The 24,833-nt window shown below is 57.6% G+C and overlaps 1 protein-coding gene and 1 long non-coding RNA gene across 3 annotated transcripts in view; one reads left to right on the top strand and one right to left on the bottom strand.

Annotated features, from left to right (window-relative positions):
* Positions 1-11,467: 11,467 nt before the first annotated feature.
* Positions 11,468-24,833, top strand: part of PTK2B (protein tyrosine kinase 2 beta) — a 42,976-nt gene continuing 29,610 nt past the window's right edge. Inside the window, exons 1-7 of one of the 2 annotated variants that reach the window (XM_058835275.1) lie at positions 11,468-11,781; positions 13,509-13,687; positions 13,783-13,870; positions 15,643-15,722; positions 17,259-17,321; positions 18,790-18,844; positions 22,866-23,006. In XM_058835275.1, the coding sequence (XP_058691258.1) occupies positions 11,623-11,781; positions 13,509-13,687; positions 13,783-13,870; positions 15,643-15,722; positions 17,259-17,321; positions 18,790-18,844; positions 22,866-23,006 (765 nt within the window). In that variant the 5' untranslated portion in view covers positions 11,468-11,622. The remainder of the gene's footprint in view (positions 11,782-13,508; positions 13,688-13,782; positions 13,871-15,642; positions 15,723-17,258; positions 17,322-18,789; positions 18,845-22,865; positions 23,007-24,833) is intronic. The other variant, XM_058835273.1, reaches the window with a different exon arrangement.
* Positions 18,861-19,138, bottom strand: LOC131577417 (uncharacterized). The gene is made up of 3 exons (XR_009277204.1): positions 19,080-19,138; positions 18,973-19,037; positions 18,861-18,890 (listed from the first exon to the last, which is right to left on the bottom strand). It is a non-coding gene; the product is annotated as an uncharacterized LOC131577417 (long non-coding RNA).

The following is a 24,833-nucleotide window of genomic DNA, read 5'->3' on the forward strand; positions in this document are numbered from 1 at the left end:
GAGCGCCGGGAATCGCCCGGGATCTGCCGGAATTTTCCCGGAGAAGGGGATTGGGAATGTTTGGGATCCCTTGGGGCATTCCAGGGATTCCAGGGATGATCGGGATCACCGGGATCGGGATATCCAGGGAATATCGGGATCGGGAAAGGCTCGGGGGATGCGGGAATGTCCCAGGGACATCCCGGGAATGGAATCGGGAAGGATTTGGGAATCTCGGGGCTGCTCCAGGTGGGAATTCCCAGGAGCCGGAAGCCATTCCCAACCTCCAGCTTTTCCAAGGGCCGGAAACTTTTTGGCTTTTTCCCGGAAATCCGGGAATTTTCCGGGTGGGATATCCGGCAGTTCCTCCACCCAGGAAGGCGGAAAAACCGGGATAACCGGCAGGGGGGTGGAAAAAATTCCCGAAAAAAAATTTCCGTGGAAAATCCCGCTGGCTCCGCCGAGTTTTCCCTCGGGAAGGATCCCGGGAAGGATCCCGGGAATGCTGGGATCACGGAGAGCCCGTTTGAGGAAGCAGCGGAAAAAAAGGGAAGGGGAAGAGGCCGAGGATCCCGACATTCCACGGGAATCCTTGGAAAACTCTGGAGTCGGGCCCAAAAAATTCTCTCCCGGCAAAAATCCCGGGATTTCCCGATGGGAAAAGTGGGAAGCACCAGGAAGGAGCCTTGGATGGGGCTGGGATGGATCCGGAGGGAAGGAAGTGCTGGAAGAGCTGCAGGGAAAACGGGAAAATGGGAAAACGGGATACAGGGAAAAGGGGATACAGGTGGAAAATGGGATACAGGGAAAAGGGGATACAGGTGGAAAATGGGATACAGGAAAATGGGATACAGGTGGAAAATGGGATACAGGTGGAAAATGGGATGAAAGAGGAGATGGGAAGCAGGGAAAAGTGGGATTCAGGGAAAACGGGAAGCTGGGAAAAGGGGATACGTGGGAAAGCAGAGAGGAGATGGGATACGGGGGGAGGTGGGGAACGGGAAAACGGGATACAGGAAAACCGGGATGAAAGAGGAGATGGGAAGCGTGGGAAAACGGGATAGAGGAGAGATGGGATGCAGGTGGAAAATGGGATGAAAGAGGAGATGGGAGCATGGGAAAAACGGGATGCGGGGAAAATGGGATGCGGGGAAAATGGGAAGCAGAGGAGATGGGAAGCGTGGGAAAATGGGATACAGGGGAAAATGGGAAGAACGGGAAAATGGGATACAGGGGGAGCAGGGAAAACGGGAAGCCGAGGAGATGGGAAGTGTGGGAATAACGGGATAGAGGAGAGATGGGATTCAGGGAAAATGGGATACAGGAGAAGTGGGATACAGGTGGAGCTGGGAAGCAGGGAGACATGGGAAGGACGGGAAAATGGGATATGTGGGAAAGCGGGAGGAGATGGGATACAGGGAGAGGTGGGGTGCAGGGAAAATGGGAAGAAGAGGAGATGGGAAGTGTGGGAAAACGGGATAGAAGGAAAATGGGAAGTGTGGGAAAACGGGATAGGAGAGAGATGGGATACAGGGAAAAACGGGATGCAGGGAAAATGGAATATGGGGAAAATGGGAAGCAGAGGAGATGGGAAGTGTGGGAAAATGGGATACAGGAGAGATGGGATACAGGGAGAGATGAGGAGCAGGGAAAAATGGGATGCAGGGAAAAGTGGGATTCAGGGAAAACGGAAAGCTGGGAAAAGGGGATACGTGGGAAAGCGGGGAGGAGATGGGATACAAGGAGAGGTGGGAAACGGGAAAACGGGATACAGGAAAACCGGGAAGCCGAGGAGATGGGAAGCGTGGGAAAACGGGATAGAGGAGAGACGGGATACAGGGAAAATGGGATGAAAGAGGAGATGGGAGCATGGGAAAAAGGGGAGGCGGGGAAAATGGGATAGAGGGGAAAATGGGAAGAACGGGAAAATGGGATACAGGGGGAGGTGGGAAATGGGAAAACGGGATACAGGTGGAAAAAGGGATAAAAGAGGAGATGGGGAGCAGGGAAAACGGGATACAGGGAAGAAAGGATACAGGGAAAACGCGATACAGGGGAAAATGGGAAGAACGGGAAAATGTGATACAGGGGGAGCAGGGAAAACGGGATACAGGGAAAACAGGAAGCCAAGGAGATGGGAAGTGTGGGAAAATGGGATAGAGGAGAGATGGGATTCAGGGAAAATGGGATACAGTGAGATATGGGGAGCAGGGAAAAATGGGATACAGGTGGAGCTGGGAAGCAGGGAGACATGGGAAGAACGGGAAAATGGGATACAGGGGGTGATGGGATGCAGGGAAAATGGGATACAGGTGGGAAATGGGAAGTTGGGAAAAGAGGACGCCTGGGAAAGTGGGGAGGAGACGAGATACAGGGAGAGTGGGGAATGGGAAAACGGGATGCAGGGGGAGATGGGAAGCAGGAGAAATGGGAAGCAGGGAGAGATCGGGAAAATGGGATACAGGGAGAGGTGGGGAATGGGAAAATGGGATGCAGGGAAAAACGGGAGGAAAGAGGAGATAGGAAGCATGGGAAAACGGGATAGAGGAGAGATGGGATACAGGGAAAATGGGAAGAACGGGAAAACGGGATGCAGGGGGAGGTGGAATGCAGGGAAAATGGGATACAGGGAGAGATGGGATGCAGGGAAAATGGGATACAGTGAGAGATGGGATGCAGGGAGAGATGAGGAGCACGGGAAAATGGGATTCAGGGAAAACGGGAAGCTGGGAAAAGGGGATATGTGGGAAAGCGGGATACGTGGGAAAGCGGGGAGGAGATGGGATACAAGGAGAGGTGGGAAACGGGAAAATGGGATACAGGAAAACCGGGAAGCCGGGAGAGATGGGAAGAACGGGAAAACGGGATACAGGAAAAAGCGGATACAGGAGAGAAAAGATGCAGGGAAAAACGGGAAGCCGAGGAGATGGGAAGCGTGGGAATAATGGGAGAAAAGAGAGATGGGCTGGAATTCCCGGAGAATCCCTGGGAGCATCCGAGGAAAAACTGGCGCAGCCTGGGATGGCGGGGTGGGAACGGGATGGGATCGAGGATCGGCGGATCCCACCCCAAACCATCCCGGGATTCCCGGCGCCCCGGGGTGGTGGGATCCCTGTGGATGATCCCTTGGGAGTCTCCCGTTCCCGGTTTATCCAGCGGGAATTCGGCTCCCGTGAGTCACCGGAATGCCCGCGTGGGTCGGGAATCGGGATCGGGAATCAGAGCTGGGAATGGCGACCCGGGATCCGGGATCCGGTTTTCCCTGGATGGCGCCAGGATTCCCACTGGGTGCGGGAATGAGCGTCTGGAGGCCGGGATGAGCTCCGGGGTCATCCCCCATTCCCAAAATTCACAAAATTCCTGTGGAATTCCCGCATCCCATTCCCACGGCCGAATCCCGGGTGAGCTCTGGCTCCCCGTTCCCGAATCCCTGCGGAATTCCCGCGCCCGGCAGCTTTGGGAACCGGGATTTGGGGTTTGGGGAGGAGCGGGAATTCCAGTGGGAAAATTCCAGCGGCACCGGGAGCGTCCGGGCTGGTGCCGGTTCCCGGTGCTGGTCCCGGTGTTGGGGGCCGGTCCCGGTTCTGGACACCAGATGTTGGGTGCTGGGTCCCGGTTCTGGTCCCGGTCCCGGTGCTGGGGGCTGGTCCCGGTTCTGATACCGGTCTTGGGTGCTGGGTCCCGGTTCTGGTCCCGGTACCGGTGCTGGGTCCTGGTTCTGGGCACTGGGTGTTGGGTGCGGGGTCCCGGTTCTAGTCCCGGTACCAGTGTTGGGTGCTGGGTCCCGATTCTGGTCCCGGTATCGGTGCTGGGTCCTGATTCTGGGCACTGCGTGTTGGGTGCGGGGTCCTGGTTCTGGGTCCCGGTTCTGGGTCCCGGTTCTGGGTTCCAACACCATTGCTGGTTGCTGGGTCCTGGTTCTGATCCCGGTGCCGGCGCTGGGTCCCGGTTTGAGTTCTGGGTCCCGGTTTGACTTCTGGGTCCCGGTTTGAGTTCTGGGTCCCGGTTCCAGTTCTGGGTCCCGGTTTGAGTTCTGGGTGCCGGTTCTGGGTCCCGGTGCCAGTGCCACCGCCGGGTGCTGGGTCCCGGTGCTGGTCCCAGTCCCGGTGCCTCTGTCAGGTGCCAATTCTGGGTCCTGGTGCCGGTTCCGGTCCCGGTGCCTCTGCTGGACTCCGGGTGCTGCTTCTGGGCGCCGCTGCCACTGTCGGGTGCCAAATCCTGGTCCCGGTTCCGATTCTGGGCGCTGCTGCCACTGTCGGGTGCCGGGTGCCGGGTCCTAGTGCCGGTCCCGGTTCCGCAGTCAGGTCCCGGTCCCGGTGCCGGTTCCCGGTTCCGCAGTCAGGTCCCGGTCCCGGTGCCGGTTCCCGGTTCCGCGGTCGGGTCCCGGTGCCGGTTCTGGTTCCCGGTTCCGCGGTCGGGTCCCGGTGCCGGTCCCGGTTCCACAGTCGGGTCCCGGTTCCGAAGTCAGATCCCGGTGCCGGTGCCGGTTCCGCGGTGGGGTCCCGGTGCCAGTTCCGCAGTCAGGTCCCGGTGCCAGTCCCGGTTCCGCGGTCGGGTCCCGGTGCCGGTCCCGGTTCCACAGTCGGGTCCCGGTTCTGCAGTCAGGTCCCGGTGCCGGTGCCGGTTCCGCGGCCGGGTGCCGGTGCCGGTTCCGGTGCCGCTGCCGTTCCCTCTGCGCACCCCTGCCAGTCACAGCAGGAAGCGCCGCCGGCGCGCGCTCGGCGCGGGGACAGCGGCGACACCGCGGGGCCACCTCGGGGCCACCTCGGGGCCACCCCAGGCGACACCGGGACCACCCCGGGGCGACACCGGAACCACCCCGGGACCACCGGGACCACACCGGGACCACCGGGACCAGCCCAGGGAACACCGGGGCCAGCCCAGGGAACACCGGGACCAACTCAGGTGACACCGGGACCACCGCGGGCGACACCGGGACCAGCCCGGGTGACAGCGGGGCCACCGCGGGTGACAGCGGGGCCACCCCTCCGTGAGTGCCGCCGTCCTCCCCCCGCATTCCCGGGGATTTCCCGCATTCCCGGGAGTTTCCCGCTGCCCCTCCTCCCTCCCTCCCTCACCTGGCGGCGGATTCCCGGGAAAAGCCAATCCCGGAGAATTCCCGAGGGCGGGGAGGGGACCCGAGCGCCACCCGGGTGACAAAGGTGTCACCACCGAGGTGCCACCGAGGGCTGCCACCCCGGGAGGCGACACCGGGAGGGGACCCGCGGCTCTCCGCGAGCCACCGGGGCCACTTCCTGGTGCGGGAGGTGGCCCCGGGGCCCGCGGGGACCTTCCCGGTGCCACCGCCGCGGGGAGGCGACACCGGGGGACGGGAGGGGACACCGAGGGGACACCGAGGGGACACTGGGGGACAGGAGGGGACATTGGGGGGGCGGGGAGGGGACGTTGGTGGCGCCGGTGGCAGCGCAGGGAGGAGGCGACACTGGGGGACAGGAGGGGACACCGGGGGGACACTCGGGGACACTGGGGGACACTGGGGGACATTGGGCGACACCAGGCGACACTGGGGGACAGGAGGGGACACTTGGGGACACGAGGGGACATTGGGGGGGGCGGGGAGGGGACGTTGGTGGCGCCGGTGCCACCGCCAGGAGGAGGCGACACTGAGAGACATTGGGGGACACTGGGGGACAGGAGGGACACCGAGGGGACAGGAGGGGACACTGGGGGACATTGGGGGACACGAGGGGACAGTGGGGGACATTGAGAGACAGGAGAAGACACTGGGGGACACTTGGGGACATGGGGGAACACCGAGGGGACAGGAGGTGACACTGAGGGACATCGGGGGACAGGAGGGGACACTGGGGGACACTGGGGGACATTGAGAGACAGGAGAGGACACTGGGGGACACTTGGGGACATTGGGGGACACTGGGGGACACTGGGGGACATTGAGAGACAGGAGAGGACACTGGGGGACACTTGGGGACATCGGGGGACACTGAGGGACACTGGGGGACACCGAGGGGACAGGAGGTGACACTGGGGGACATCGGGGGACAGGAGGGACACTGGGGGACAGGAGGGGACACTGGGGGACACTGGGGGGCACTGGGGGACAGGAGAGGACACTGGGGGACATCGGGGGACAGGAGGGGACACTGGGGGACAGGAGAGGACACTGGGGGACATCGGGGGACAGGAGGGGACATCGAGGGACACTCGGGGACATCAGGGGACACTTGGGGACATCGAGGGGACATCAGGGGACACTGGGGGCGGGGAGGGGACGTTGGTGGCGCAGGTGGCAGCGCCGGGAGGAGGCGACACTGGAGGACAGGAGGGGACACTGGGGGACACTGGGAGACACTGGGGGACACTTGGGGACACTTGGGGACATGGTGGGACACTGTGGGGGCGGGGAGGGGACGTTGGTGGCAGCGCCGGGCTCGGTTTCGTTTCCTCCGCGCCCGCGGTTGCGTCACGGGGTGGGGGGGGGGGTGGCCCGGGAAGTGTCCCCAAGTGTCCCCAAGGCGGGGGGGAGGTGACACTTTTGGGGGGAGGGGTCAGGGTGGCACCAGGGGCGCTTTTCCAGGTTTTTTATGGAAGTGGGAGGAGCGCGGTGGGAATTTGGGGACACGGGGGGGGGGGGGGATGGGATTGTCCCTGGTGTCCCTCGTGAGGGGACGTTGGTGTCCCCTGGTGTCCCCTGATGTCCCCTGGTGTCCTCTGATGTCCTTTGGTGTCCCCTGGTGTCCCCTGGTGTCCCCTGATGTCCCCTGGTGTCCCCTGGTGTCCCCTGGTGTCCCCTGATGTCCTTTGGTGTCCCCTGATGTCCCCTGGTGTCCCCCAGTGTCCTTTGGTGTCCCCTGATGTCCCCTGGTGTCCCCCAGTGTCCTTTGGTGTCCCCTGATGTCCCCTGGTGTCCTTTGGTGTCCCCTGGTGTCCCTTGATGTCCCCTGATGTCCCCTGATGTCCCCTGGTGTCCTTTGATGTCCCCTGATGTCCCCTGGTGTCCTTTGATGTCCCCTGGTGTACCCTGGGTGTCCCCTGATGTCCCCTGATGTCCCCTGGTGTCCTTTGATGTCCCCTGATGTCCCCTGGTGTCCTTTGATGTCCCCTGGTGTCCCCTGGGTGTCCCCAGATGTCCCCTGATGTCCCCTGGTGTCCCCTGGTGTCCTTTGATGTCCCCTGGTGTCCCCTGGTGTCCCCAGATGTCCCCTGGTGTCCTCTGATGTCCCCAGGTGTCCTCTGATGGCCCCTGGTGTCCCCTGGTGTCCTTTGGTGTCCCCTGGTGTCCTCTGATGTCCCCTGGTGTCCCCTGGTGTCCCCTGATGTCCTTTGGCATCCCCTGATGTCCTTTGGTGTCCTTTGGTGTCCCTTGATGTCCCCCTGGTGTCCCCTGGTGTCCTTTGGTGTCCCCTGATGTCCCCTGATGTCCCCTGATGTCCTTTGGTGTCCCCTGATGTCCCCTGGTGTCCCCCAGTGTCCTTTGGTGTCCCCTGATGTCCCCTGGTGTCCCCTGGTGTTCTTTGGTGTCCCCCACTGTCCCCCACTGTCCCTTGAATGTCCCCTGGTGTCCCCAGCTCCGAGGCGCCGCCGGGAATTTTCCTTGGGATAATTTTCCTTGGGATTCCTCCCCTTCCCACCCCTGCTCTCCCCTCGCCTCCCTCACGGGAACGGAAAAATCTGGGAATGAGAGGAAAAAATCCGGGAATATTCCTGTCCAGCATTCCCTAAAAAAAAAACCCCGGCGGGATTTGGGGTGGTTTTGGGATTTTTGGGGTGGGATTTGGGGACAGGGTGGGGGAGGTGACCCGGCTGTCACCCGAGTGTCACCGGGGGTTGTGCAAAGGCTGCGGCTTCCGGCGGGGCCCGGCCCCGAGGGGCCCCAAAAACCCAAAAAAAACCCCAAAAAACCCCAAAAATCCCCCAAAAATCCCCCAAAAACCCCAAAAATCCCCCCAAAACCCCCCAAAAATCCCCCAAAAACCCCAAAAATCCCCCCAAAACCCCCCAAAAATTCCCCCAAAAATCCCCCCAAAAATCCCAAAAAAATCCCCCCAAAAAACCCAAGAACCCCAAAAAAACCCCAAAAACCCCCCAAAATCCCCCGAAAAAAAAAAACCAGCAAAAAACCCCCAAAATCCCAAAAACCCCCCCCAAACCCCAAAAATCCTCCCCAAAACCCCCCAAAATCCCCCCCAAAAAAAGCCCAAAAAACAAAAAAAACCCAAAAAACCAAAAAAATCCCCCAAAACCCCCCCAAAAACCCCCAAAATCCCCCAAAAAACCCCAAAAAACCAAAAAAAAATACCCAAAAAAAACCCAAAAAATCCCCAAAAAACCAAAAAAGCCTCAACCCCCCCCTAAAAAAACCCCCAAAAAATCCAAATCTCCCAAAAACCCCCAAAATCCAAAAAAAACCCAAACCCCCAAAAAACCCAAAAAACCCAAAAAATCCCAAAAAACCCCAAAAAACCTCCAAAAACGCTGAAAATCCCCCGAAAAAACCCCCAAAAACCAAAAAAAATTCCCAAAAAACCCCAAAAATCCCCAAAGTGGAAAAAAAAATCCCTGAAAAAAGCGGAAAATGGAAAGATCCCGCAATGCGATGTGGGGGAGGGGAAGATTCCCGTCCCCATCCCGCTCCAATCCCGGCAATTCCCGGGGTGATCCAGCCTTTCCTTGGGGATTGATCCCAGGGATTCTCTGGGAATTCCTTCCCAAGCTCCCAGCCCCAGCTCCCCTTTCCCAGTGGAAGCCATTCCCTGGCTCCTGGCCCTGCGGCCCTTTCCCAAATCCAAGCTCTCTCCCAGGATTCCCGGGATCCCTTTTCCCGATCCGGCCGCGCATTCCCGGCTCTCCCGGGAGGTTTAATCGTTAACCCGGGATCCAGGAGCGGCCGGACGCGGAATTCCACATTCCAGAGGCTCCCGGGGGCCCGGAAAAGCCAAGCCGGGAAAGGGGAAATCCTCGGGAATCCGGGAAATCTGGGAAATCCGGGATCCCTCGGGATCCTCCCGGGGTCCATTCCCAGGGGGTTTTCCATGGGGAATGGGGGATGGGAGCCGGAAGTCGGGAATTCTGGGGGGGATTTGGGATTTTCTGGGAGTTTTGGATTTGATCCCGGGAAAAAAACGCGGAGGAAATTGGTGGGAATGGGGGTGGGGGAGGGGAGGTGGCACCGTGGGGGTGACAATGACACTGGAGAGGTGACAATGACACGGGGGTGTCACTGGAGTTGACAATGACACGGGGGTGTCACTGGAGAGGTGACAATGACACGGGGGTGTCACTGGAGTTGACAATGACACGGGGGTGTCACTGGAGAGGTGACAATGACACGGGGGTGTCACCATGGAGAGGTGACAATGACACAGGGGTGTCACCATGGAGAGGTGACAATGACACGGGGGTGTCACCATGGAGGTGACAATGACACGGGGGTGTCACTGTGGGGGTGACAATGACACGGGGGTGTCACCATGGAGAGGTGACAATGACACGGGGGTGTCACTGGAGAGGTGACAATGACACGGGGGTGTCACTGTGGGGGTGACAATGACACGGGGGTGTCACTGGAGGTGACAATGACACGGGGGTGTCACCATGGAGAGGTGACAATGACACAGGGGTGTCACCATGGGGGTGACAATGGCACGGGGGTGTCACCATGGAGAGGTGACAATGACACGGGGGTGTCACTGTGGGGGTGACAATGACACGGGGGTGTCACCGTGGGGGTCACAATGACACGGGGGTGTCACTGTGGAGGGGTGACAATGACACGGGGGTGTCACCATGGGGAGGTGACAATGACACGGGGGTGTCACCATGGAGAGGTGACAATGACACGGGGGTGTCACCATGGAGGGGTGACAGTGACACGGGGGTGTCACCATGGAGAGGTGACAATGACACGGGGGTGTCACTGGAGAGGTGACAATGACACGGGGGTGTCACCATGGGGGTGACAATGACACGGGGGTGTCACCATGGAGAGGTGACAATGACACGGGGGTGTCACTTAAGAGGTGACAATGACACGGGGGTGTCACCATGGAGAGGTGACAATGACACGGGGGTGTCACTGGAGGGGTGACAATGACACGGGGGTGTCACTGGAGAGGTGACAATGACACGGGGATGTCACTGGAGGGGTGACAATGACACGGGGGTGTCACTGGAGGTGACAATGACACGGGGGTGTCACTGGAGGGGTGACAATGACACGGGGGTGTCACTGGAGGTGACAATGACACGGGGGTGTCACTGTGGGGGTGACAATGACACGGGGGTGTCACTGTGGGGGTGACAATGACACGGGGGTGTCACCATGGAGGGGTGACAATGACACGGGGGTGTCACTGTGGAGGTGACAATGACACGGGGGTGTCACCGTGGGGGTGACAATGACACGGGGGTGTCACTGGAGAGGTGACAATGACACGGGGGTGTCACTGGAGAGGTGACAATGACACGGGGGTGTCACCATGGAGAGGTGACAATGACACAGGGGTGTCACCATGGAGAGGTGACAATGACACGGGGGTGTCACCATGGAGGTGACAATGACACGGGGGTGTCACTGTGGGGGTGACAATGACACGGGGGTGTCACCATGGAGAGGTGACAATGACACGGGGGTGTCACTGGAGAGGTGACAATGACACGGGGGTGTCACTGTGGGGGTGACAATGACACGGGGGTGTCACTGGAGGTGACAATGACACGGGGGTGTCACCATGGAGAGGTGACAATGACACAGGGGTGTCACCATGGGGGTGACAATGACACGGGGGTGTCACCATGGAGAGGTGACAATGACACGGGGGTGTCACTGGAGGGGTGACAATGACACGGGGGTGTCACTGGAGAGGTGACAATGACACGGGGGTGTCACTGGAGAGGTGACAATGACACGGGGGTGTCACCATGGAGAGGTGACAATGACACGGGGGTGTCACTGGAGAGGTGACAATGACACGGGGATGTCACTGGAGGGGTGACAATGACACGGGGGTGTCACTGGAGGTGACAATGACACGGGGGTGTCACTGGAGGGGTGACAATGACACGGGGGTGTCACTGGAGGTGACAATGACACGGGGATGTCACTGGAGAGGTGACAATGACACGGGGGTGTCACCATGGAGGGGTGACAATGACACGGGGGTGTCACTGGAGGGGTGACAATGACACGGGGGTGTCACTGGAGAGGTGACAATGACACGGGGGTGTCACTTTTCCATTCCTCAATTCCCAATTCCCATTCCCCCCTCTCCATTCCCATTTTCCCATTCCCCATTCCCCATTTCCCATTCCCCAATTCCCATTTTCCCATTCCCATTTCCTCTTTTCCTTTTCCCCATTCCCCATTCCCCATTTCCCATTCCCAATTCCCATTTCCCATTTCCCATTCTCCATTCCCATTCCCAATTCCCATTCCCATTCCCCCTTTCCCATTCCCATTTCCCATTCTCCATTCCCCATTCCCCATTTCCCATTCCCCCCTTTCCCATTCCCATTTCCCATTTCCCATCCCGATCCCGTCTCTCCCTCATTCCCGCAGGGAAGGGATGCTCCTCTCCTAACGCCCCGGCCCTCCCTCGGACCAGCGCCATTCCCGACCCCCGGAGCAGCTCTTCCCGCCGCCTCTCCGGGATTCCCGACACCATGGGGACGCCGGATCGGGATCCCCCCCGGGATTCCCCCCGGGATTCCCAGCGGGATCAGGAGGAGACGCGGATCCTCAAGGTTTGCTTCTACAGCAACAGCTTCAACCTGGGCAAGAACTTCAAGCTGGTCAAGTGCACGGTGGCCACCGAGATCCGGGTATGTGGGATCGGGAATGCCGGGATCGGGAATGCCGGGATCGGGAATTCCGGGATCAGGAATTCCGGGATCGGGAGGTTGGGCTCGGATCTGGCTCCTTCCAGCCACGTTTCCCGCCTGGCTGGAGACGTCGGGAATGTTGGGATGGATTTTGAGGTTCCCTGGTTCCGTGATTCCCGTGGTTCCCATCATTCCTGTTTTCCCAGGAGTTGATCCGCTCCATCCCGCAGAGCGGCTGGATCGGGCCGGGATTGGATCTCCATGAATCCCACCCAAACCATTCCCCATTTCCCATTATTTCCCATAATTTCCCATTTCATTTCCCATTTCCTCTTTCCCCTTCCCCATTCCCCATTTCCCATTATTTCCCATCATTCCCCATTTCCCATCCTTTCCCATCATTTCCCGTCATTCCCGTTTTCGCAGGAGTTGATCCGCTCCATCCCTCAGAGCGGCCGGATCAGGCTGGGATTGGATCTCCACGAATCCCACCCGAACCATTCCCCATTCCCCATTCCCCATTCCCCATTTCCCATTTCCCATTTCCCATTTCCATTTCCTATTCCCCATTTCCCATTTCATTCCCCATTTCCCATTTCCCATCATTTCCCATTCCCCATAATTTCCCCATAATTTCCCCTAATTTCCCATCATTTGCCATCATTTCCCATCATTTCCCATAATTTCCCATCATTTCCCATCATTTCCCATCATTTCCCATTTCCTTTCCTGTTTCCCATTTTCCATTTCCCATTATTTTCCATTATTTCCCATTTAATTTCCCATCATTTCCCGTCATTCCCGTGTTTTCCCAGGAGCTGATCCGCTCCATCCTGCAGAGCGGCCGGATCTGGCCAGGATTGGATCTCCATGAATCCCACCCAAACCATTCCCCATTTCCCATTCCCCATTATTCCCCATCATTCCCCATTATTCCCCATCATTTCCCATTTTTCCCATAATTTCCCATCATTTCCCATTTCCTTTCCCATCATTTCCCATCATTCCCGTTTTTCCAGGAGTTGATCCGCTCCATCCTGCAGAGCGGCCGGATCAGGCCAGGATTGGATCTCCACAAATCCCACCCAAACCATTCCCTATTCCCCATTCCCCATTTCCCATTTCCCATTCCCTGTTCCCCATTTCCCATTTCATTTCCCATTTCCCATCACTCCCCATTTCCCATTCCCCATTTCCCATCATTTCCCATCATTTCCCATCATTTCCCATCATTTCCCATCATTCCCGTTTTCCCAGGAGTTGATCCGCTCCATCCTGCAGAGCGGCCAGATCGGGCCGGGATTGGATCTCCACGAATCCCACCCGAACCATTCCCCATTTCCCATTCCCCATTTCCTATTTCCCCATTCCCATTTCCCATCATTTCCCATAATTTCCCATCATTTCCCATAATTTCCCATCATTTCCCATCATTTCCCATTTCCCATCATTTCCCATTTCCTTTCCTGTTTCCCATTTTCCATTTCCCATCATTTCCCATTATTCCCCATTTCCCATCATTTCCCGTCATTCCCATGTTTTTCCAGGAGTTGATCCGCTCCATCCTGCAGAGCGACCGGATCGGGCCGGGATTGGATCTCCACGAATCCCACCCAAACCATTCCCCATTTCCCATTATTCCCCATTATTCCCTATCATTTCCCATCATTTCCCATCAATTCCCATTTCATTTCCCATCATTTCCCGTCATTCCCGTGTTTTCCCAGGAGGTGATCCGCTCCATCCTGCAGAGCGGCCGGATCGGGCCGGACATCCGTCTGTCCGGCTGTTACGGCCTGCGGCTGAAGCACGTCAAGTCGGACGAGATCCACTGGCTCCATCCCCACCTGACCGTGGGAGAAGTCCAGGAAAAATACGAGTGCCTCCACCTGGAAGCCGAGTGGAGGTGGGAACGCCGCTCCGCCTCTCCCGGAATTCCCGGGAAAAGCGGGATGGGGTCCCGAGGGAGCGGCTCCCGGGTTTTTTTTTGGCGCCATCCAGGTACGACCTCCAGATCCGGTACCTGCCTGAGGATTTCATGGAGCGCTTCCAGGAGGACAGGACCACGCTGCTCTACTTTTACCAGCAGGTAGATTCCTGGGATTCCCGGGATTCCTGGGATTCCTGGGATTCCTGGGATTCCTGGGATTGTGGCACGGGGAAGTGGATCCAGATCCTGGATCTCCTGGGATTCCCAGGAGCGGATCCAGATCCTGGATCTCCCGAGATTCCCAGTTTTTGTGGCCCTGGGGAGCAGATCCGGATCCTGGAATTCCCGAGATTCCTGGGTTTTGTGGCCCTGGGGAGCGGATCCGGATCCTGAATCTCCCAGGATTCCCAGGAGCAGATCCAGATCCTGGATCTCCTGGGATTCCTGGGTTTTGTGGCCCTGGGGAGTGGATCCGGATCCTGGATCTCCTGGAATTCCTGGGTTTTGTGGCACTGGGGAGCAGATCCAGATCCTGGATCTCCCGGGATTCACAGGAGCGGATCCGGATCCTGGATCTCTCAGGATTCCCAGGTTTTGTGGCCCTGGGGAGCGGATCCGAATCCTGGATTTCCCAGGATTCCCAGGAATGGATCCAGACCCCAGAATTCCCGAGATTCCTGGGTTTTGTGGCCCTGGGGAGCGGATCCGGATCCTGAATCTCCCAGGACTCCCAGGAGCAGATCCAGATCCTGGATCTCCTGGGATTCACAGGAGCGGATCAGGATCCTGGATCTCTCAGGATTCCCAGGTTTTGTGGCCCTGGGGAGCAGATCCAGATCCTGGATCTCCTGGGATTCCCAGGTTTTGTGGCCCTGGGGAGCAGATCCAGATCCTGGATCTCCTGGGATTCCTGGGTTTTGTGGCCCTGGGGAGCGGATCCAGATCCCGGAATTCCCAAGATTCCTGGGATTTGTGGCTCTGGGGTGGTTCATGGAGAGCAGATCCAGATCCAGGATCTCAGGATTCCCGGGTTTTTTGGCCCTGGGGTGGCAGTGGGGAGTGGATCCAGATCCTGAATCTCCTGGGATTCCCAGGAGCAGATCCGGATCCTGGATCTCCCGGGATTCCCAGGAGTGGATCCAGATCCTGGATTTCCCAGGGTTCCCAGGTTTTTTGGCTCTGGGGTGGTTTATGGGAGTGTCCCTGTCATTGTCATTGTCCCCTGTCACCACCCCTGGGTGTCCCCTGAGTGTCCCCAGGGTGTCCCCAGGGTGTCCCCGGTGTCCCCTGAGTGTCCCCGGGGTGTCCCCTGGGTGGTGACAGTGCTGCCCCTGGGTGTCCCCGTGGTGTCCCCAGGGTGTCCCCAGTGTCCCCTGAGTGTCCCCAGTGTCCCCTGAGTGTCCCCAGGGTGTCCCTGGGGTGTCCCTGGTGTCCCCTGAGTGTCCCCGTGGTGCCCCATGGCTGGTGACAGTGCTGTCCCTGGGTGTCCCCTGAGTGTCCCCAGTGTCCCCTGAGTGTCCCTGGTGTCCCCTGAGTGTCCCCTGAGTGTCCCCAGTGTCCCCAGGGTGTCCCCTGAGTGTCCCCGATGTCCCCTGAGTGTTCCCGGTATCCCCTGGGTGGTGACAGCGCTGTCCTCAGGGTGTCCCCGGTGTCCCCTGAGTGTCCCCGGGGTGTCCCTGGTGTCCCCTGAGTGTCCCCGGGGTGTCCCCTGAGTGTCCCCAGTGTCCCCTGCGTGTCCCTGGTGTCCCCTGAGTGTCCCCGGTGTCCCCTGGGTGGTGACAGTGCTGTCCCCTGAGTGTCCCCTGAGTGTCCCCAGTGTCCCCTGAGTGTCCCCTGAGTGTCCCTGGGTGTCCCCTGAGTGTCCCCGGTGTCCCCTGGGTGGTGACAGTGCTGTCCCCTGGGTGTCCCCTGAGTGTCCCCGGTGTCCCCAGGTGCGCAGTGAGTACATGCAGAGCTACGCCAGCAAGGTCAGCGAGGGCATGGCCCTGCAGCTGGGCTGCCTCGAGCTCAGGTACGGCCACGCGGTGTCCCCAAGTGTCACCTGAGTGTCCCCAGGTGTCACCTGTGTCCCTGTGTGTCCCCAGGTGTCACCTGTGTCCCTGTGTGTCCCCAGGTGTCCCCAACTGTCACCTGTGTGTCCTCTGTGTGCCCCTGTGTGTCCCCAGGTGTCCCCAAGTGTCCCTGTGTACCCCTGTGTATCCTTTGTGCATCCCCAAGTGTCCCCAAGTGTCCCCTGTGCATTCCCTGTGTGTCCCCAAGTGTCCCCAAGTGTCCCCTGTGTGTCCCAGGGGATGGGGAGGGGAATGGGGAGAGGTGGCACATGTGGGGGACACGGGGACATGGGGACATGGAGGGACATGGGGACATGGAGGGACATGGGGACACATGGGGACATGGGGACATGGGGACATGGGGACATGGAGGGACATGGGGACATGGAGGGAGATGGGGACATGGAGGGACATGGGGACATGGGGACATGGAGGGACATGGGGACATGGAGGGACATGGAGGGACATGGAGGGACATGGGGACATGGAGGGACATGGGGACATGGAGGGACATGAGGACATGGGGACATTGGGACATGGGGACATGGAGGGACATGGAGGGACATGGAGGGACATGGGGGACATGGAGGGACATGGAGGGACATGGGGACATGGAGGGACATGGGGACATGGGGACATTGGGACATGGGGACATGGAGGGACATGGGGACATGGAGGGACATGGGGACATGGGGACATGGGGACATGGAGGGACATGGGGACATGGGGACATGGGGACATGGAGGGACATGGGGACATGGAGACATGGGGACATGGAGGGACATGGAGGGACATGGAGGGACATGGAGGGACATGGAGAGACATGGAGGGACATGGGGACATGGGGACATGGAGGGACATGGAGGGACATGGGGACATGGAGGGACATGGGGACATGGAGGGACATGGGGGGACATGGAGGGACATGGGGACATGGAGGGACATGGAGGGACATGGAGGGACATGGGGACATGAATGGACATGGGGACACATGGGGACATGGAGGGACATGGGGACATGGAGGGACATGGAGGGACATGGAGGGACATGGGGACATGGATGGACATGGGGACATGGAGGGACATGGAGGGACATGGGGACATGGAGGGACATGGGGACATGGGGACATGGGGACATGGGGACATGGAGGGACATGAAGGGACATGGAGACATGGAGGGACATGGGGGGACATGGGGGGACATGGGGACATGGAGGGACATGGAGGGACATGGGGACATGGAGGGACATGGAGGGACATGGAGGGACATGGGGACATGGAGGGACATGGAGACATGGGGACATGGGGACATGGAGGGACATGGAGACATGGGGACATGGGGACATGGAGGATGTCACCAGGACATGGGGACATGGGGACATGGGGACATGGGGACATGGAGGGACATGGGGACATGGAGGATGTCACCGGGACACGGGGGGACATGGCGGGACAGGGGACCCGCGTGTCACGGTGGGATGTCCCCGTGTCCCTCAGGAGGTTCTACAAGGACATGCCCCACAATGCGCTGGACAAGAAATCCAACTTCGAGTTCCTGGAGTGAGTCCAGCCCCGGAGACACAAGGGGCGGGGGGGGGCTGCTGAGGGCCTTCCTCATCCTCCTCATCCTCATCTTCCTCATCATCTCCATCTTCATTATCATCTTCATCCTCCTCCTCATCTTCATCATCCTCCTCATCCTCCTCATCTTCATAATCCTCCTCATCTTCCTCATCTTCATCATCTTCATCTTCATCATCCTCATCATCCTCCTCATCTTCATCATCCTCACCATCTTCATCATCTTCCTCATCTTCATCTTCCTCATCTTCATCCTCCTCATGTTCATCTTCTTCATCTTCATCTTCATCATCTTCATAATCCTCCTCATCCTGTTCATCCTCCTCCTCCTCCTCCTCTTCATCCTCTTCATTCTCCTCATCCTTCTCATCCTCCTCATCCTCCTCATCTTCATCATCTTCATCATCTTCATCATCCTCTTCATTCTCCTCATCCTCCTCATCCTCCTCTACTCCTCATCCTCCTGTGGTTCCTCATCTTCCTCATCATCTGCAGCTCCTCATTTTCCTCATCCTCCTCATCCTCCTCATCCTCCTGTGCTTCCTCACCTTCCTCATCCTCTGCAGCTCCTCGTCTTCATCACCTTCCTCATCCTCCTCATCCTCTGCAGCTCCTCATCTTCATCATCTTCCTCATCCTCCTCGTCCTCCTGTGGTTCCTCACCTTCCTCATCCTCTGCAGCTCCTCATCCTCCTCATCCTCCTGTGGCTCCTCGTCCTCCTCCTCATCCTCCTGCTGCTTCTCATCTTCATCCTCCTGCTGCTTCTCATCTTCCTCATCCTCCTGCTGCTTCTCATCTTCCTCATCCTCTGCAGCTCCTCATCCTCCTCATCCTCCTCATCCTCCTCAGGCTCCCTTGTCTCCTCCTCCTCCTCATCCTCGGGGAGGAAGACGGGAACCACGGGATCGGGGAATTCCCACTGACATTCCCGGGATCGGGGAATTCCCACTGACATTCCCAGGATTGGGAATTCCCGCTGACATTCCTGGGATCGGGGAATTCCCGCTGACATTCCCGGGATCAGGAATTCCCGCTGACATTCCTGGGATCGGGAATTCCCGCTGACATTCCCGGGGAATTCCCGCTGACATTCCCAGGATTGGGGAATTCCCGCTGACATTCTTGCGATCGGGGAATTCCCGCTGACATTCCCGGGATCAGGGAATTCCCGCTGACATTCCCGGGATCGGGGAATTCCCGCTGACATTCCCGGGATCGGGGAATTCCCACTGACATTCCCTGGATTGGGGAATTCCCGCTGACATTCCCGGGATCGGGAATTCCCGCTGACATTCCTGGGATCGGGAATTCCCGCTGACATTCCTGGGATCGGGAATTCCCGCTGACATTCCTGGGATCGGGAATTCCCGCTGACATTCCCGGGGAATTCCCGCTGACATTCCCGGGGAATTCCCGCTGACATTCCCGGGATTCTGTGCTCCGCAGGAAGGAGGTGGGGCTGGACCTGTTCTTCCCCAGCCAGATGCAGGAGAACCTGAAGGTGAGAGGGACACGGGGGGGGGACACCTGGGGACACCTGGGGACACCTGGGGGACATCTGGGGACACTTGGGGACACCCTGGGGACACCTGGGGACACCTGGGGGACATCTGGGGACACCTGAGATACACCTGGGGACACCTGGGGACACACCTGGGGACACCTGGGGACACCTGAGATACACCTGGGGACACCTGGGGGACATCTGGGGACACTTGGGGACACCCTGGGGACACCTGAGATACACCTGGGGACACCTGGGGACACACCTGGGGACATCTGGGGACACCTGGGGACACCTTGGGGGACAGCTGGGCACACCTGGGGACACCTGGGGACACCTGGGGACACTTGGGGAGACCTGGGGAGACCTGAGGATATCTGGGGACATCTGGGGACACTTGGGGAGACCTGAGGAGACCTGGGGAGACCTGGGGATATCTGGGGACATCTGGGGACACTTGGGGACAGCTGGGGACAGCTGGGGACATCTGGGGATACCTGAGATACACCTGGGGACACCTGGGGATACCTGAGGAGACCTGGGGACACCTGGGGAGACCTGAGGAGACCTGGGGACACCTGGGCACACCCTGGGGGACATCTGGGGACACCTGGGGACAGCTGGGGACACACCTGGAGACACTTGGGGACACCTGGGGACATCTGCGAACACCTGGGGATACCTGGGGACATGAGAGAGCATGGCCAGGTGTGTGTCCATGTCCGTGTGTCCGTGTGTGTGTCCGTGTGTCCGTCTCATTCCCGCTGTTCCCTCTGTCCCTGTCACTCTCCCATCCCGTTGTTCCTCTTCCCGCTGTTCCGTCCCGGATCCGGCTGTTCCCGGTGTTCCTGGTGCCTGATTCCGTCCCTGCTCCCGGTGCTGTTCCCGGTGGCATTCCCGCTCTTCCTGGCGCTGTTCCCGGTGTTCCGGGTGCTGTTCCCGCTGTTCCCAGCACCATTCCCGGTGCTGTTCCCACTGTTCCTGGCACTGTTCCCGGTGCTGTTCCCACTGTTCTCGGCACCATTCCCGGTGCTGTTCCCGCTGTTCCCAGCACCATTCCCGGTGCTGTTCCCGCTGTTCCCGGCACCATTCCCGGTGCTGTTGCTGCTGTTCCCGGTGCCATTCCTGGTGCCATTCCCGGTGCAGTTCCCGGTGCTGTCCCTGGTGTTCCTGGTGCCTGATTCCATCCATGTTCCCAGTGCTGTTCCCGGCGCTGTTCCTGTTGCTAATCCCGGTGCTGTTCCCGGCGCTGTTCCCGGCACTATTCCCAGTGCTGTTCCTGCTGTTCCCAGCTCTATTCCCGGTGCTGTTCCTGCTGTTCCCGGTGCCATTCCTGGCACCATTCCCTGCACTGTTCCTGGTGCCGTTCCCGGTGCTGTTCCTGGTGTTCCTGGTGCCTGATTCCATCCATGTTCCCGGTGCTATTCCCAGCTCTGTTCCCAGTCCTGTTCCTGTTGCTAATCCCAGTGCTGTTCCCAGCGCCATTCCCGGTGCTGTTCCCGGTGCTGTTCCCGGCGCTATTCCTGCTGTTCCCAGTCCTGTTCCCGGTCCTGTTCCTGTTCCTAATCCCAGTGCTGTTCCCAGCGCCATTCCCGGTGCTGTTCCCGGCGCTATTCCTGCTGTTCCCAGCTCTATTCCCAGTGCTGTTCCTGCTGTTCCCGGTGCCATTCCTGGCACCATTCCCTGCACTGTTCCTGGTGCCGTTCCCGGTGCTGTTCCCGGTGTTCCTGGTGCCTGATTCCATCCATGTTCCTGGTGCTATTCCCAGCTCTGTTCCCAGTCCTGTTCCTGTTGCTAATCCCGGTGCTGTTCCCGGTGCTGTTCCCGGCGCTATTCCTGCTGTTCCCAGTCCTGTTCCCGGTCCTGTTCCTGTTGCTAATCCCGGTGCTGTTCCCAGTGCTATTCCTGCTGTTCCCAGTCCTGTTCCCGGTCCTGTTCCTGTTGCTAATCCCGGTGCTGTTCCCAGTGGTATTCCTGCTGTTCCCGGTGCCATTCCCAGTGCCATTCCCGGTGCCGTTCCTGGTGTTGTTCCCGGTGTTCCTGGTGCCTGATTCCATCCATGTTCCCAGGGCTATTCCCAGCTCTGTTCCTGTTGCTAATCCCAGTCCTGTTCCTGGTGCTGTTCCCAGTGCTATTCCTGCTGTTCCTGGTCCTGTTCCTGTTCCTAATCCCGGTGCTGTTTCTGGCGTTACTCTTGGTGCCATCCCTGATGTTCCCGGTGCTGTTCCCGGTGCTGTTCCTGCTGTTCCTGGTGCTGTTCCCGGCTCTGTTTCTGGCGGTATTCCAGCTGCTATTCCCAGTGCTATTCCTGGCTCTGTTCCCGATGCCATTCCCGCTGTTCCCGGTGCTATTCCCAGTGCCATTCCCATTGTTGTTATTCCCGGTGTTCCCAGCTGCGTTCCCGGCACTATCCCCATTGCCATTCCCATTGTTGTTATTCTCGTTGCCATTCCCATTGTTGTTATTCCCGGCGTTGTTCCCGGCGCCATTCCTGTTGTTGTTGTTATTCCCAGTGTTGTTATTCCCGGTGTTATTCCCATTGCCATTCCTGTTGCTGTTCCCGGCTGTGTTCCCATTGCCATTCCCATTGTTGTTGTTGTAATTCCTGTCGTTGTTGCCATTCCCATTGTTGTTCTTGCCATTCCTGGTGTTGTTATTCCCATTGTTGTTATTCCTGTTGCCATTCCCGTTGTTGTTGTTGTCGTTATTCCCGTTGTTGCCAGTCCCTGTGTTGTTATTGCCATTCCGGCTGTTGTTGTTGCCATTCCGGTTGTTGTTATTCCTGTCGCCATCCCCGTCGTTGTTGTTGTTCTTCCCATTGTTGTTGCCATTCCCGTTGTTGTTATTCCCGCTGTTGTTGCCATTCCCATTGTTGTTATTGCCATTCCAGGTGTTGTTGTTGCCATTCCCGTTGTTGTTATTCCTGTCGCCATTCCCATCGTTCTTGTTGTTATTCCCATTGCTGCCATTCCCTTTGTTGTTATTATTCCTGTTGTTGCCATTCCAGTTCTTGCTGCCATTCCGGTTGTTGTTGTAATTCCCAGTGTTGTTGTTGTAATTCTGGTTGTTGTTGTTGCCATTCCCGTTCTTGTTGTTATTCCCATTGTTGTTATTCCTGTCGCCATTCCTGTTGTTGTTGTTGTTCCCGCTGTTGTTGCCATTCCGGCTGTTGTTGTTGCCATTCTGGTTGTTATTCCTGTCGCCGTTCCCGTTGTTGTTGTTGCCATTCCCATTGTTGTTATTCCCGTTGTTGTTATTCCCGTTGTTGTTATTCCTGTTGCCATTCCTGTTGTTCTTGTTGCCATTCCTGTTGTTGTTATTGCTATTCCAGTTGTTATTGTTGCCATTCTGGTTGTTATTGTTGCCATTCCGGTTGTTGCTGTAATTCCCAGTGTTGTTGTTGCAATTCCGGTTGTCATTCCGGTTGTTGTTATTCCGGTTGTTGTTGTTGTTTTTCCTCTCTGTTGTTGCCATTCCGGCTGTTGTTGTTGTTGTTATCCCGGTTCTTGTTGCCATTCCCGTTGTTGTTATTCCTGTCACCATTCTCATTGTTGTTATTATTGTTGTTCCTGCTGTTGTTGCCATTCCGGTTGTTGTTGCCATTCCCCTTGTTGTTGTTATTCCCGTTGTTGCCATTCCGGTTCTTGTTGTAATTCCCAGTGTTGTTGTTGCAATTCCGGTTGTCATTCCGGTTGTTGTTATTCCGGTTGTTGTCGTTGCCATTCTGGTTGTTGTTGTTTTTCCCCGCTGTTGTTGCCATTCCGGCTGTTGTTCCTGTTGTTATTCCTGTTGTTGTTGCCATTCCCGTTGTTGTTGTAATTCCCAGTGTTGTTGTAGTAATTCTGGTTGTTATTCCGGTTGTTGTTGCTGTTGTTGCCATTCCTGTCATTGTTGTTGTTGTTATTCCCGTTGTTGCCATTCCTGTTGTTGTCATTCCGGCTGTTGTTGTTGTCATTCCGGCTGTTGTCATTCCGGCTGTTGTCATTCCGGCTGTTGTTGTTGTTGTTGTGGTTCCCAGCCGCGGCAGCTGCGTCGGATGATCCAGCAGACGTTCCAGCAGTTTGCGCAGCTGCGCGAGGACGAGTGCGTCCTGAAATTCCTGCTGACCCTGGGAGCCTGCGCCCCCATCGAGCAGGAGAGCTTCCGCTGCCAGCTCGCCGTGGGTGACATTCCCAGGATTATCTGGGATTTGGGATTTGGGATTATTTGGGATTTGGGGATTTGGGATTTGGGATTTGCCGAGTGTGTGCTGAAATTCCTGCTGACCCTGGGAGCCTGCGCCCCCATCGAGCAGGAGAGCTTCCGCTGCCAGCTCGCCGTGCGTCACGTTCCCGGGATTATCTGGGATTTGGGATTTGGGATTATTTGGGATTTGGGGATTTGGGATTTGGGATTTGCCGAGTGTGTGCTGAAATTCCTGCTGACCCTGGGCGCCTGCGCCCCCATCGAGCAGGAGAGCTTCCGCTGCCAGCTCGCCGTGCGTCACGTTCCCGGGATTATCTGGGATTTGGGATTTGGGATTATTTGGGATTTGGGGATTTGGGATTTGGGATTTGCCGAGTGTGTGCTGAAATTCCTGCTGACCCTGGGCGCCTGCGCCCCCATCGAGCAGGAGAGCTTCCGCTGCCAGCTCGCCGTGCGTCACGTTCCCGGGATTATCTGGGATTATCTGGGATTATTTGGGATTATTTGGGATTATTTGGGATTTGGGGATTTGGGGATCTGGGATTCGGGATTTGGGATTTGGGATACACCAAGTGCGTGCTCAAGTTCCTGCTGACCCCATGGAGCAGGAGAGCTTCCGCTGCCAGCTCGCCGTGCGTGACATTCCCGGGATTATCTGGGATTATTTGGGATTTGGGGATTTGGGATTTGGGATTTGGGATTTGGGGATTTGGGATTTGGGATTCGGGGATTTGGGATTTGGGATACGCCGAGTGCGTGCTCAAGTTCCTGCTGACCCCATGGATTTGGGGATTTGGGATTTGGAGATTTGGGGATTTGGGATTTGGGGATTTGGGGATTTGGGGATTTGGAATTGGGGATTTGGGATTGGGGATTTGGGATTATTTGGGATTTGGGGATTTGGGATTTGGGATATGCCGAGTGTGTGCTGAAATTCCTGCTGACCCTGGGAGCCTGCGCCCCCTTCGAGCAGGAGAGCTTCCGCTGCCAGCTCGCCGTGCGTGACGTTCCTGGGATTATCTGGGATTATTTGGGATTTGGGGATTGGGGGATTTGGGGATTGGGGGATTTGGGGATTGGGGATTTGGGGATTTGGGATTTGGGGATTTGGGGATTTGGGATTTGGGGATTTTGAGATTTGGGGATTTGGGATTTGGGATTGGGGGATTTGGGATTTTGAGATTTGGGGATTTGGGATTTAGGATTGGGGGATTTGGGATTTTGAGATTTGGGGATTTGGGATTTGGGATTTTGAGATTGGGGGATTTGGGATTTGGGATTCGGGATACGCTGAGTGCGTGCTCAAGTTCCTGCTGCCCCCATCGGGCAGGAGAGCTTCCACTGCCAGCTCGCCGTGCGTCACATTCCCGGGATTATTTGGGATTATTTGGGATTTGGGGATTTGGGATTCGGGATTTGGGATTTGGGGATTTGGGATTCGGGGATTTGGGATTTGGGATACGCCAAGTGCGTGCTCAAGTTCCTGCTGACCCCATGGAGCAGGAGAGCTTCTGCTGCCAGCTCGCCGTGGGTGACATTCCCGGGATTATTTGGGATTGTTTGGGATTTGGGGATTTGGGATTTGGGGGTTTGGGGATTTGGGATTTGGGGATTTGGGGATTTGGGATTTGGGGATTTTGAGATTTGGGGATTTGGGGTTTAGTATCTGAGATTTGGGATTTGGGATCTGGGGATTTGGGATGAGGTGGGGTGGAGTTTGGTGGGAATGGGACAGGTGTTATGGAGATATTATGGGATGGGATGGGAAAATGGGATGGGATAATGGGATGGGACAGTACAG

The sequence above is a fragment of the Poecile atricapillus genome, chromosome 3 (assembly GCF_030490865.1).
Source record: "Poecile atricapillus isolate bPoeAtr1 chromosome 3, bPoeAtr1.hap1, whole genome shotgun sequence".
In the NCBI taxonomy this organism is placed as follows: Eukaryota; Metazoa; Chordata; class Aves; order Passeriformes; family Paridae; genus Poecile; species Poecile atricapillus.